Source organism: Uranotaenia lowii, chromosome 1, assembly GCF_029784155.1.
Source record: "Uranotaenia lowii strain MFRU-FL chromosome 1, ASM2978415v1, whole genome shotgun sequence".
NCBI lineage: Eukaryota > Metazoa > Arthropoda > Insecta > Diptera > Culicidae > Uranotaenia > Uranotaenia lowii.
In genome coordinates, this window is record NC_073691.1 from 142,094,963 (window position 1) to 142,107,098 (window position 12,136).

Here is a 12,136-nt window from a genome sequence, read left to right on the forward strand (position 1 = left end):
ATGATTGTTAGCGCTGTTAATAGTGTTAATGCTCCACTGGTACGTTCTGTGCAATTTTTCCGTACCAGAAATACCACGCGCTGCTTTCTATACCAATTGTACCTGAAAATACCAAGCTGCCCCATAACCCGTGAATTTAAACGCCTGCATTTCGGCAACGAATTATCTGGGGAAAAGTCTACAGTCATGTTGTTCATCCAGCAACTTCCAAACTAAATCAAAAAATTCATTCCAAAGCTATCGGAAAGCAGAAAATGTGTGTTTCTTTAGAGCAAGTTCACTGGTGTTGGAAAAAAGTGGTAGAAATTTTGACACTTTCGGCACATTTTGAAAATTTTGCTATGCAAAAACATTTTCAAGATATGTGGCCTTCAAGTATTTTTACAACACGTGTTGTATTTTCGTATGCTGTGATGCAAAAATAGCAATATTTCTATCACATACGGCTGAAATAGAAACAGTGCACGACACGACAAAACTTTCATTAAATTTTGGACTCGAAACACTGCACACGGATTCAATTAAGTACAAGACATGACAAGTGTGTTTTTGTTTTGCATATTTTGGCTACAAAAAAGGGCATTCAAATCCGATTTTTCGTTGAAAGGTGAGTGTTTAAGACTGACATTCAAGTGAAAGCAGAAAATTTTCAATACACCTTGAAAGTTGTGAAAATAATATTCACTTAGATTTTTTTTCACAAAAGCACCGCCGTTGCTTTTTGCCAGCATTTTTTAATTTTTCATCTTCAACGGGAATTTGTTGAGAACTATTTTAGTGATGCAACGAACGATAATTATTGATAATTTTTTTAGATATACATATTTTTCTTGGACATGAGAAAATTTAACTAATTTGAAATCCGTTTGCACATGCCCCGGTGTACTTTATCAATACGGTTAAAAACTGGAAGTGAAACGTGGAAGACAAAACGCACATTGCTTAATTTTTTAGAATCTTTATTTCTTCCCATGGTTTCTTTTGCTCTAAATCATAAATATTTTCCCACCGCTATGTTTTCTTCTACTCTCTGTTGCTAAATGAATCAAATATATAATATTTTTTCTGTCTTCCCATCGGCTCATATGTACATAAACATTAGTAGGTTCTTCGATTTTTTTTATAACTGTTGTAGTTTTTTGTTTTAATTTAGGTGATCGGACTATCGCCGACTTAACCGGCTTCGCCGTTACTTAAAACCTACGAAGTACAGAGTACAGTTACATTGGTTTCGTTCATCTCGGCTTACAGTTTACCTTCATCACGTTCACTTGACACATCGGGGTTTTTTATGTTTAAACTCTGTTTTGTTCGTATGTATAGGAAAGTTATTTATTTGTTTCTTGTGATCAAAAAAGGTAATACTTTTGCTCTTCGTTATAGAAATCGCTTTTGTGGTGTTTGGTTTAAGTGTGGATTTTTACTTAATGAAACGAGTGCTGCTTTGCTCTTAACAAATGTCGGATTCCTGTTTTTCAATTGTGTAACAATAGAACGATTTTGGCATGAATTTCGATTGATTGATTTCGAGTTTAGGTATGGGCATGGGTAGGATTAATTTTAGTTTCATTATTTTTTCCGCTACTTAGGGTTAGACACTAAACGAACAAGAAACTACTCCAACGCTACGGTTCGAATCTTGCACTCATTGGAGTATACATTTTCTTTTAAAACAAATAAATAAGGAACACTAAAATTGTCTTATTTGCTTCGGTTCAGGTCTAATTGTGCTTCGATATCATCAGTACATTTGTTCTTAGAGAGTTGACGGAGTGGCGAAATTTATTTGATAAAAACCTGGCTTTTCTCTGTACAAAAGGTTCTTTTTATATTTTTTAATAGTGTGAAATAAATACCACGCTTACAGTCTAGTAGTAAAATGATTATATGAAGGATAGAAGAAATGATTAACGTAAGTATCAAAGGTGAATTACTGGTAATACTTGAAAGGACTACCATAGAGTCCTACAACACGATGTTTTTTTACAGGTTAGTTCTATGGATTGACAATTGTGCTCGCAATAAGTAAAGATGTAGAAGAAAACTTAAATATCTCTTTAAGAACTAGTATTGCAAACATGCCCATTTGAGTATAATTCTAGTTGATGAATATGCTAAGTATGATGTTTGGAAATTATAAACAATATAATCGCAACTTGTTTGAAAAATTATAATCCAGAATGGGATTAGATATTCAATTTTGTTACCACTTTTGATTTTGATTTTTCGCTAGGTCTTAAGTTTGGTTTCTACTATTGAAAGTCAAACAAAACAATCATTTTACACTATTAACAAAGCTTCTGAAAGAAAACTTTGAAAAAGGCATTCAAAATTATTATTTTTCAAACAGTTACCTATTTTAGTTTTTAATAAAAAATAATAAGACTTAGCAATAGCAAGAATATCGATTGATAGATCATATTTTTGCAGCAATGATTTCTGTCAGTGCACTTAGATGGAAACGAGCTAAATTCAAAATGTTGATATTCAGTTTTATTCTATGGCCAAAATAACCTGAAAGGAAGACGAATAATCAAAATACTATGGAAGAAGAAATATATAGCTAATGATAAGGGTTTAAAGACTACTGTTTTGTGATACTGATTGGTTGCATCTTCAAAGGTAGATTTGATTAGCGGTTAAGTTCCATTGAGTTAGAACTCAACTTCATCGTTTTTGCATGCGTGATAGTTCAATGCCATACTATTGATTTTGTTTTGATTTTCTGTTCGATGTAAGTTTTGATTCTCCGGATTTATCTTGTTTATGTAAATAGGAACGTAAAATACTGGTTGAAGCAACCGAAAATTGCTGAACGGTGTTGAAATAGGCAACTCAGACTTGGCGGTTATGATTTTTGGCAAGTTACAATCTTAGAAGAACGCGGAAAGAACAGTTCCAACATTTGGGATTGTGGTGATGGCGTTTGAGAGTAGGGAAGACGAGCTTACATGGATTGGGTGAAGACTATAAATTTGGCATTGGTTACTGATGATCAGTTTTCTACTCGTGATTCCCTTATAATAGACTTTTTCTTTTGATTCCCGCCATTACTAACTTTTTAATTACGGCATAATTCATTTAAACTTTTTTTCTAAAACGTTACATAATTTGTAGTTTTCGGTTTAAGTGGACGTCAAAATTTTGCAAACGTATATGTTTTCACATTTCGTACTCTAATAATTGAGTTTGTAATTATGATTTGCCTGTCTGTTTGCGTTAATGTGTTTTGTTTGTGTGTTTCTCTGCATGTTTAAGTGTATAAATTTGTCTATCGATAAAACAAATGTATAATACATTATTCTACAAATATGTATATATTTGCTACGTTATATACAACTTTTGCTCGCTACCCTTTGAATTACGAAAGCAGCATTTTGCTACGAGTTTGAAAAATATAAGGCCCTTTAAATATTTTCTTTAAAAGTTACGAACGGACATTTCAAAAAACATTTTCTTTACACTGCACAACTTCCAGCACAACATAACGGAACAGATATTTTTCTGATTTCAATGAGGTACTTACAACAAGGATTTTTCTGTGTGGAAAATTTGGTTCACATTAACGGGATGATGAGGAACATACACTTCAATTGGACAATTTAAATCCTTTCATTAATTTTTGTTATTCAGGTTCAGTCCATCTGGGATAAGTGATCACAATCATCTTAATAGTTCATTACATAGTATTGCTCATGCAGTCAGTTCACACTTCCATAGATACTTGAATAGTGGTTTCGATAATTCAAAAACTCACTTTAAAATTTGTTTATTATTTAGGTACCAAATACATATCCCCATTGAATTGAAAGCTAAAGTCTGTTTCACATACAATCTGATCGCATCTTTTCATTTACTGCAGCGCCCCTAGTTGTCACATCGCGAATCTTTTGACAGTGTTTTGATCCGGATGGTTTGTTTACTTAGTGGTCAAAATTTCATCAAGATTTAAGCAGTGAGTCAAAAGTTATCGACAATGGAACGCGAAAGGGGAGAGAAAATTCTGCATACTCACGTAAAGAAACCGACGTGGTCAGCGGTAAAGATCGCGAAATTCCTGAAATATCCAAAATCGACTGTAAATTCGGTGCTGCAACGTTACCGGGAGACCCTTACGGTGTATCGAGCAAAACAAATCAAGCGTAAAAGTGGCACATATGGCCTGAAGCTGCGAGCAAAGGTAATTCGATCAGTTCACAATAATCCTGGAATCTCCTTGTGTGATTTGGCGAAAAAGTTCAAGACGAACCAAAGTACAGCTCAAAGAATTTGTTTGCGAGAAGACTTGCGGTCGTATCATGCAAGCAAACACCCCAACAGGACGCTGAAACAAAACCTGGATGCCAAAACCAAGGGCAAGGGCAAGGAAGTTGTACGAGAAAGTGTTGACCAAGTACACCGGATGCATTTTGATGGACGACGAAACTTACGTCAAAATGGATTTTGGACAAATACCCGGTAACAAATTTTACCTTGCGAAGCGTAAAGGGAATGTTGCGGGTAGGAAGTTTTTTTTCGTAAATAAATTTACTCGTAAGTTGATGATTTGGCAAGGGATCTGTAGTTGTGGGAAGAAGACTAAGATTTTCATCACTGGGGACACACTGAATGGAAATGTTTACAAAGAAGAATGTCTCCAAAAGAGGGTTTTGCCATTCATTCGGTCCCACAAAGGTCCGGTGAAGTTCTGGCCGCACCTGGCAAGCTGCTACTACAGCCGGGATGTCGTTAAGTGGTATAAGGAGAACAAGATCGATTTTGTTGAAAAAAGTATCAATCCACCAAACTATCCGGATTTTCGTCCCATCGAGAAATATTGAGCAATAGTTAAGGTCAAACTGAAGAAATGTGGCAGAACCATGAAAAAACCCGCTCAAATGGAAAAGTGGTGGAACAAGATGGCGAATGAGGTTACCAGCAGTACTGTGCAGAAAATGATGGGTGGTATCACAGAAAAAAGTTCGAAAATTCATCCGAAAAGCTGACGAATGATTTTTATGTATTTTTTTTTAAACCTACAAAATGACATTTTTACTTTTGTTGTACGTTATTTCTTTGCGGAGAAATGATCTATGTTATCCGACCAGATTCCATGTGAAACAGACTTTATCTTTAAACTCCAAAAAAGCAAAGACAACATTTGAGTGAATATCATTGTAATTGAGCCAAACATAATTTAGCTTGTAATCAGCAGTGGTAAATATGCGTATAATCATCAACCACAAGAAAATGTTAATAACAGAAAAATTTTGAAGTAGAAATTTCAAATCTAAACCCAGAAACAGCAAAATTTATAATAATAATAAAAAAAAAGATATATTTAGTGTAGTCCAAATTCAAAACTCAAATTTCATCTTAAAATTTCTTCAACATTTTTAAAAGGGGATGATTTTAAAGAATAAGTGAATATTATAATGCAATGCTATGCAAGTGGCTAGAAGGTTAAGAGATTCCAGGTGTTCGAAATGCTTTCGACATAAATTTATCTATTTGCTCTTTCTGACACCCGCTATTCCTTCTCATCATACCTAAATTATTCAAAGACCGCAATCGCTCTCTGATTTCACAAATTTGTATATTGAATCATGTAAGTTTAGAAAAGAACTGCTACAGAAAATTTTAAATAACGAGTTTGCTTAATTTAGTCTTGCAACTGTTACTGAAAATGATTAGATCCACTCGTTCCCTGCTGCTGTTGCTTCATTTTATCAAACAATTGTAGCTTGGAGCGCACATTCCCTTCACAGATGTTGTTCAATCGGTGATGGTGCTGCTGCTGCTGTTGCGTCTGGATGCCCTTCCGTTCCAGGTCCAAACAGAAGGCCTCGTACTCGGACCGGTGCCGTAACTCAGCAGCCGATAGTTTGCAGAACCCGTTGGAGCTACGTCGGCTGCTTTCGGGGGGGCCCATCCCGCCAGTCGCACTGCTGCGATGCAAATGATGATACTGATGGTACACACCAGACGCCGAAGAAGATGTGGACGAAGCCGAAGAACCAGAATGGCCTCCGGAGGACAAACTGCCAAAGGCAGCCGAGTCAGGTACAGTGAAGGGTTTGAAAGCCTGCCCTTTGCGTTCGAAGTATTCAACAATTTTTGCAATCTGTGCCGACCGGGTGTTCGGTATCGTCATGAACGACCGATCATCCCACAGTAAAGAATCCGATCCGGCTAGGGAACTTATGTCATCCGAGCTGTCCGTAAAAATGGACGATGATCGATTCTTGCAATAAAGCAACTGATTGGTAAATTGATTTTTCTGTATCATGCTGTTAATTTCCGAATCTAATGCTAACCGATTGATCAGACCCATATCTATTGAGCGGGCATCAATATCCACATTGCTGAGCATGTGATGTCTATGGTTGAACTTCTTCCGAATCGAATCAGACAATTCCAAGTCGTCCATGCTTCTCAATGAGCTAACATTCGTCGAGGAATCGTCCAGCATCAATATACTAGAGCTATCGTTCAGTGTTTGATTGGAAGACAGCTCAAGATCTTCCATCCGGCTAGTAATATTTCCAGACGCACCTGCTCCATATACACATCTACAAACCGCCAAACGATCAGCAGATTCGAAGTTAACCTTTTCCATACAACAGCAAGATGACTTATAGGTGCTAAAATCTTCGTTCAAACACGAGAAAAATCCACTCTCCGTGGAACCTCGTCTGGTCAGTATCCGAGGCGTCTCTAGGGCTCCAACTTCGCTCATCACGCTGGATGACGACTTCTTGATTCCACCGGTCAAATCCCTTCCGTGCACGATTGTGGTCACCGGGATCACCGCATCGTTGCCACCTTCCTCTGTTCCGCTGTCGACATTGTTGGCACTGCTTCCGCAATCCGCCCCGGGCTTTTCAACGATGATTTCATCAAGTCCATCGCCGCCGCCACCGTTGCAACCTGTATCAGCGAGCGTCGTCGCACTGGTACTGCTGCTGCTCGATTCAGTCTCAATGGCACCACTTTTGTACAGTGGGTGACTAGAAAGTTCGGTAAAGTTGGCGCGGTACTTTTTGATGCCGGACCCGAGTGAGACCTTTCGGGAGAAGCTATAACCGACCGGGAAGGTACCGTCCTCGGACCCGTGCTCGGACGACGGTTGATCCGAAAGTTTTGGTTTCGCCTGAGAAATAATGAAAACATATTGTTTAAAATTGATGATACATTTTCTAAAGTGATATGAAGATTATAGAGAAACATGAGAAATAAATAAAAAAAAAAAGAAATAGAAACGTATGGTAAGATGGTGCGGAGAAGGGCGAAAGCCGTATTTATTTGTTGGGAGTAGCCTTGGACGTTCATCGGTTAGGCAACCTGTCTTAAAAAGGTGTACCCGATTAAATTTCCACACTATGAAATCTCTTTTTAACTTTTGACCCGTTGGGTAGAATTTAATGAAAATTTGGGTGGGTATATTTCATAGTGCATCGTTAACATCCTGCAAGTTTGTGATCAAAACTCGCGGAAATGAAGTCGAAAGAACAGCTTGTGCGTGATAAAATCTTGCGCATTCCTCACGAGAACAAGGATCTCTCGCATCGTTCCATCGCTAAAACGTTGGGAATCGCGAATTCCACGGTGTGCGAAAGATTCAGCGGTTCCAGGAACGATTGACCACCGATCGGAAGCCCAGAAGTGAAGGAAAAAGTATTCCGTACAACACCAAAAATCACAACCGCGTAGTTGGGGCCTTGAACCGAAAACCGAACGCCTCCGTTCAGGATGTGGCTGAAAAGCTGCACCTAAGCCGAAATTTGGTCAGAAGGCCAAAACTTAGGCTGGACTTCGAACATTCGAGGTACAAAAGGTCCCCAATCGCGACGAGAAGCAGAACAAGTCCGCCAAAACCCGTGCCAGGAAGTTGTACCTCAAAATGCTGACGAAAGTTGAATGCTGCATCATGGACGACGAAACATATGTTATGGCCGACTTCAAACAGATCCCAGGCAACCTGTTTATCACGGCCAAGGATAAGTTCAGCGTTCCGGAGCATGTCCGCATTCAGAAGATGCCCAAATTTGCGAATAAATTCCTGGTTTGGCAAGCCATCTGCACGTGCGGGAAGCGGAGTACACCTTTCGTGACCCAGAACATGATAAACGGACAGGTGTACATGAAAGAGTGCCTCCAGAAGCGGCTGCTTCCTCTCCTGAAGGTCCACAACGTCCCAACAATCTTCAACCCTCCCAACACTCCGGAAATCAGGAAAAACTTGAACAACCTGATAAGACCAAATGATTTGCAAAATGAAACTATAAAGATAGATTTGGATGGAGCTGTTACGGAGAAGGGTATAGCAGTCTCCAATGCGTTCAATCAGTACTTGCGCAACAGTGAAACTCAGCTCGCAGCCACCATTCCCAGAAATATTAATAGCAATGAACATCGTTGGATCGCAACAGTTAAAGTATTTACCTTGACCAGCTACAGAAGAAGAAGTTATTCTTGAAATTAGTATGCTTGATTCGTCAAAGAGTTTAGGACCAGATGGAATTTTAGCGCAATTAGTCAAGGCGAAGCATATGGTTTTGGCTATAATGACAGTATCCAGAACGGCGAATTGCCAGAATTTCTCAAAACAGCTCGAGTTCTACCGATTTACAAAGCAGGAAAAGGACAGAATGTAGCAACTATCGACCCATCTTGAAATTATCGGTGTTTAGTAAGCTCTTAGAAGAGTTTTTAGCATATCGCGTCTCGCAATTCCTTAAACAGCATAAGTTACTAAATATATAGCTACCAGTACGGTTTTCGCGAAGGGTCAATCACTCTAACAGCAGCAACTGAGCTAGTGGATGCCATTCATAGTGTCTTGGATAATCGTAAATTCATAGGGTTGCTATTTTTAGACTTGAAAGGCTTTTGACACAATCGACCGCGCTCTTTTATACAATCTAGCAAGCAAAGTTGCAATACATGACCTGAATCTGGGGAGCTGCGAGAAAAAAGGACATTAAATAACTCCAAATCGTGCAGAATTGATGTCTAAAAGCGGCGTATGAACGACCCAGACTTTTCTCAACTCTCGAATTGTTCCGAGAAGCCTCTCAATCCATTTTACCAATCGCAGCATTAAGGGAGCTACAAGGTGCCGTACAAATTCACAACAAGCTGCACAATCCACTGTTCCACTACAATCTACAGATCCAGCAGCTGAATCACAGATTTCCCACTAGATAGAGACGAAATCTATGACAAATACCGAGAAGATGATGAAATCTCCGGAGTATTTTAGCAAGACGAAATACAATAACCTTCCACCATATTTGAAGCTAGCAACAAACAAAATTAGCTTTAAACATAAAGCCTACCTTAAAGCCAACCTTATAAACTATATAGCACTTACCCTAAGCTTCTTGGCAGCGGTTTCCTCGTCTTCGTCCTCGCCGCAGTAGTCTTTTCGCGGGGAGGTCGGCGAACTCGGGAGACTTTTAGGCTGCCCATCGGTGCTACTTCCGCCGCTGCTAACGCCGTCTCGATTCTTGGAGTTCCGGTTCTGCACAATGTTCCATTCGCGCAGCAGCGGAGCCGATATCTCAAAGCAGGAGCTGAACAAGTCTCCGGAGCTGTACGTCGTAACGGCCGGATTGGGGCCAAGGATTTTCTTGACCCCCTTGAGCTGGGACAGGGCCGAAAAAGGGTTGGTCCCCTTGGCCAGTCCACCCTGTTCCGTTTTGGAGCGTGGTTTGTACTGGGGATCCTTCAGTAGCATCGTTTCGGCGACCTTCCGTAGTGTTTGGTTCGAATAGGTTGGCGATTCCGGTATCACCGATTCGGCCAGCTTACTGGTCGTTCGCTGGTACATGTGGTAACGGGCTTTATCACTGGGTGTGGTGTGTGGTGGGAAGACAATAACATTCTCCGATAGAGATCTCCTGTGGTGCAGCGGGTTGTCGCCATCGCGATCCCCGTTAAGACTATTCTCTCGACTCAGCGGTTCCTTGCTGAATGGCCCCGAGGAGCTCTCACTGTTAGGCATTTGACCGGGGACATCTGACGTGGTGCCTCGTTTGGTGCCACCATTCACAAGTGCTTTCGCATTGACGGAACCGTTTGGACTAATGATTAGGCTAGTGCTACCGGTACTATTAACATTACTATTACTACTACTACTACTACTACAGCTATGTACAGAAGAAGAGGTCACTGATACAGGTAAAACCGCCGAACTCGAAACGGCAGCACCGTTCGGGGTAAGCATTCCGACGACGGTCGAGGGTGCAGACAACGTCGATGTTAGGACGGCGTTGGGGTTGTTGCCATTGCCCAGACTCAACCGGTGCTGCTGGGAGTTGAAGCTATCCTCGCAGACATCCGACAGCAGCGTGCACTTCTTGATGCACTCGGTGAACGTTGGGCGACTCTTTGGATCATACTGGAAAGAAAGATTGATAACATTAATTAAGTTGTTGTCTGCACAAAACACCCAAACAGCAGAAAGTCCCTTAAAAAAGTTCCGTAATGATTAATATTTGCTTCGTCTTCTTAATAGAGCACAATTCCACCCGACGGGTTCAACAAACACTAGATGAAGGCTGGCCAGGAAGACGAAAACCTGGAGTATTTAGCTATGGGGGCATCCATAAATTACGTAACGCTCCTAGGGGGGGGAGGGAGTAAGCTCTAGCGTTACGAATTGTGACATAGGGGAGGGGGGGAGGTATGTTCATCGTTACGTAACGATTTTTTTCCTAAAAAATTTCAGTTTAATCGCAGCTTTTTTGATACCATGCAATTTTTGCTAAATGATAAGCAAACTAAAATCACCTTAAAATTTGTAAGCATTAACAAGATTGAAACTGTTTTGTAACCAATGGATTGGATATCCGTGAAATAACCGTTGGAAAACCGAATATTAGGTACATTTACCCCCAAGAACTCAATCCAATCTTAAGACTGAAATTTTACTATTTTTTCTCAATTGATTTTGATTATTCCGATCAGCTTTTTGATTATTCTGACGAAGTGAAGTATATTTTGCATAAAAAGTTATGCTGCTTGAACAAAATAAAGTAAACAAGGTAGATTACCAGTTAACAAGCACAGAGCAACTCGTAATAAGATAATTAATTTATTTTATCAGAGAGTTATCATCAATGAGTACTAAGAAGCGATTTGGATGGATAATAATTCCGTTTTAAAGATTTTTTTTTTATCTTCGAAAATCATGAGAAGATGGGGGGGGGGAGTAATTGTCAGCGTTACGTAATTTTCATAGGGGGGTATGTCGAAGCGTTACGATTTGTGACATAAGGGGGGGAGGGGGTCAAAAAAGTGCATTTTTTGCGTTAAGTAATTTATGGATGCCGCCTATCGAAACCACAGCTAGTTAACCTTAAGTACGCCTATTCCCTCTCCCAAAATTAGAGTTTCTGCTAACAGTTTGATTATGATTATAAAAAAGTTCCGTAATTGCTTAATCAGTTCAAAAGTTAAGTTACTAAATATTAGAGCTTCAATTTTCAATGATAACATTCAGAAGAAAGCTATGAAACTCGGAAATTGATCTATTTTAAATAATAAAGTCACGTTAAACGCACTTCAAGATACATTTATTTTACCTCATCCAGATATTGAGAATTTAAAATCAAATGATACTGGATTGAAATTCCGTTTGGATATATAAATTCAGTCTTTTTGTTTTTTTTTTAAATAGCATTTCGTGGTTGTTATGAAAATTATTTAGAAGAATCTTAAGCTACCTTCGAAGATTTTTTTTTATTTGTTGTATGATAGTTAAATTGATGTTTTTTGCCCACCGATTTTCCAATTTCTATTCCAGAATGTTTTTTAAATACAATAAACAAAGTTTTGTAGAGGAGATTCAAATCTATCGAAATAATGTGTTCGCGTTGCCAAAAAGTGAACCATGCGTTGTGAACACAACTAATTCAAGAAACTCTACGAATTTGTTCCATTACCAAATATTTGTTATTGTTTCTAATTCTGCGCATTTGTCTTATATTCTACACACTTTGATAATTCTGTAGCGAAATTTTTCTGCTAGGGTCTCCATATCCAAGGATATGATGACAAGCATCTTAAAAATGCTGAAACTACCAATCCACAGAAAAAGTACTATGTATTCCGTGACAGAGATACGATCTCATGACCTTCAGCTTAGAAG

At 39.2% G+C, this 12,136-nt stretch overlaps 1 protein-coding gene across 1 annotated transcript in view; it reads right to left on the reverse strand.

Moving 5' to 3' along the window:
* Nucleotides 1-942: 942 nt before the first annotated feature.
* Nucleotides 943-12,136, reverse strand: part of LOC129740352 (probable serine/threonine-protein kinase roco5) — a 297,031-nt gene continuing 285,837 nt past the window's right edge. Inside the window, exons 8-9 of the mRNA XM_055732005.1 lie at nt 9,356-10,384; nt 943-7,132 (exon numbers count right to left, since the gene is read on the reverse strand). Coding sequence (XP_055587980.1) covers nt 5,657-7,132; nt 9,356-10,384 — 2,505 coding nt within the window. The 3' untranslated portion in view covers nt 943-5,656. The remainder of the gene's footprint in view (nt 7,133-9,355; nt 10,385-12,136) is intronic.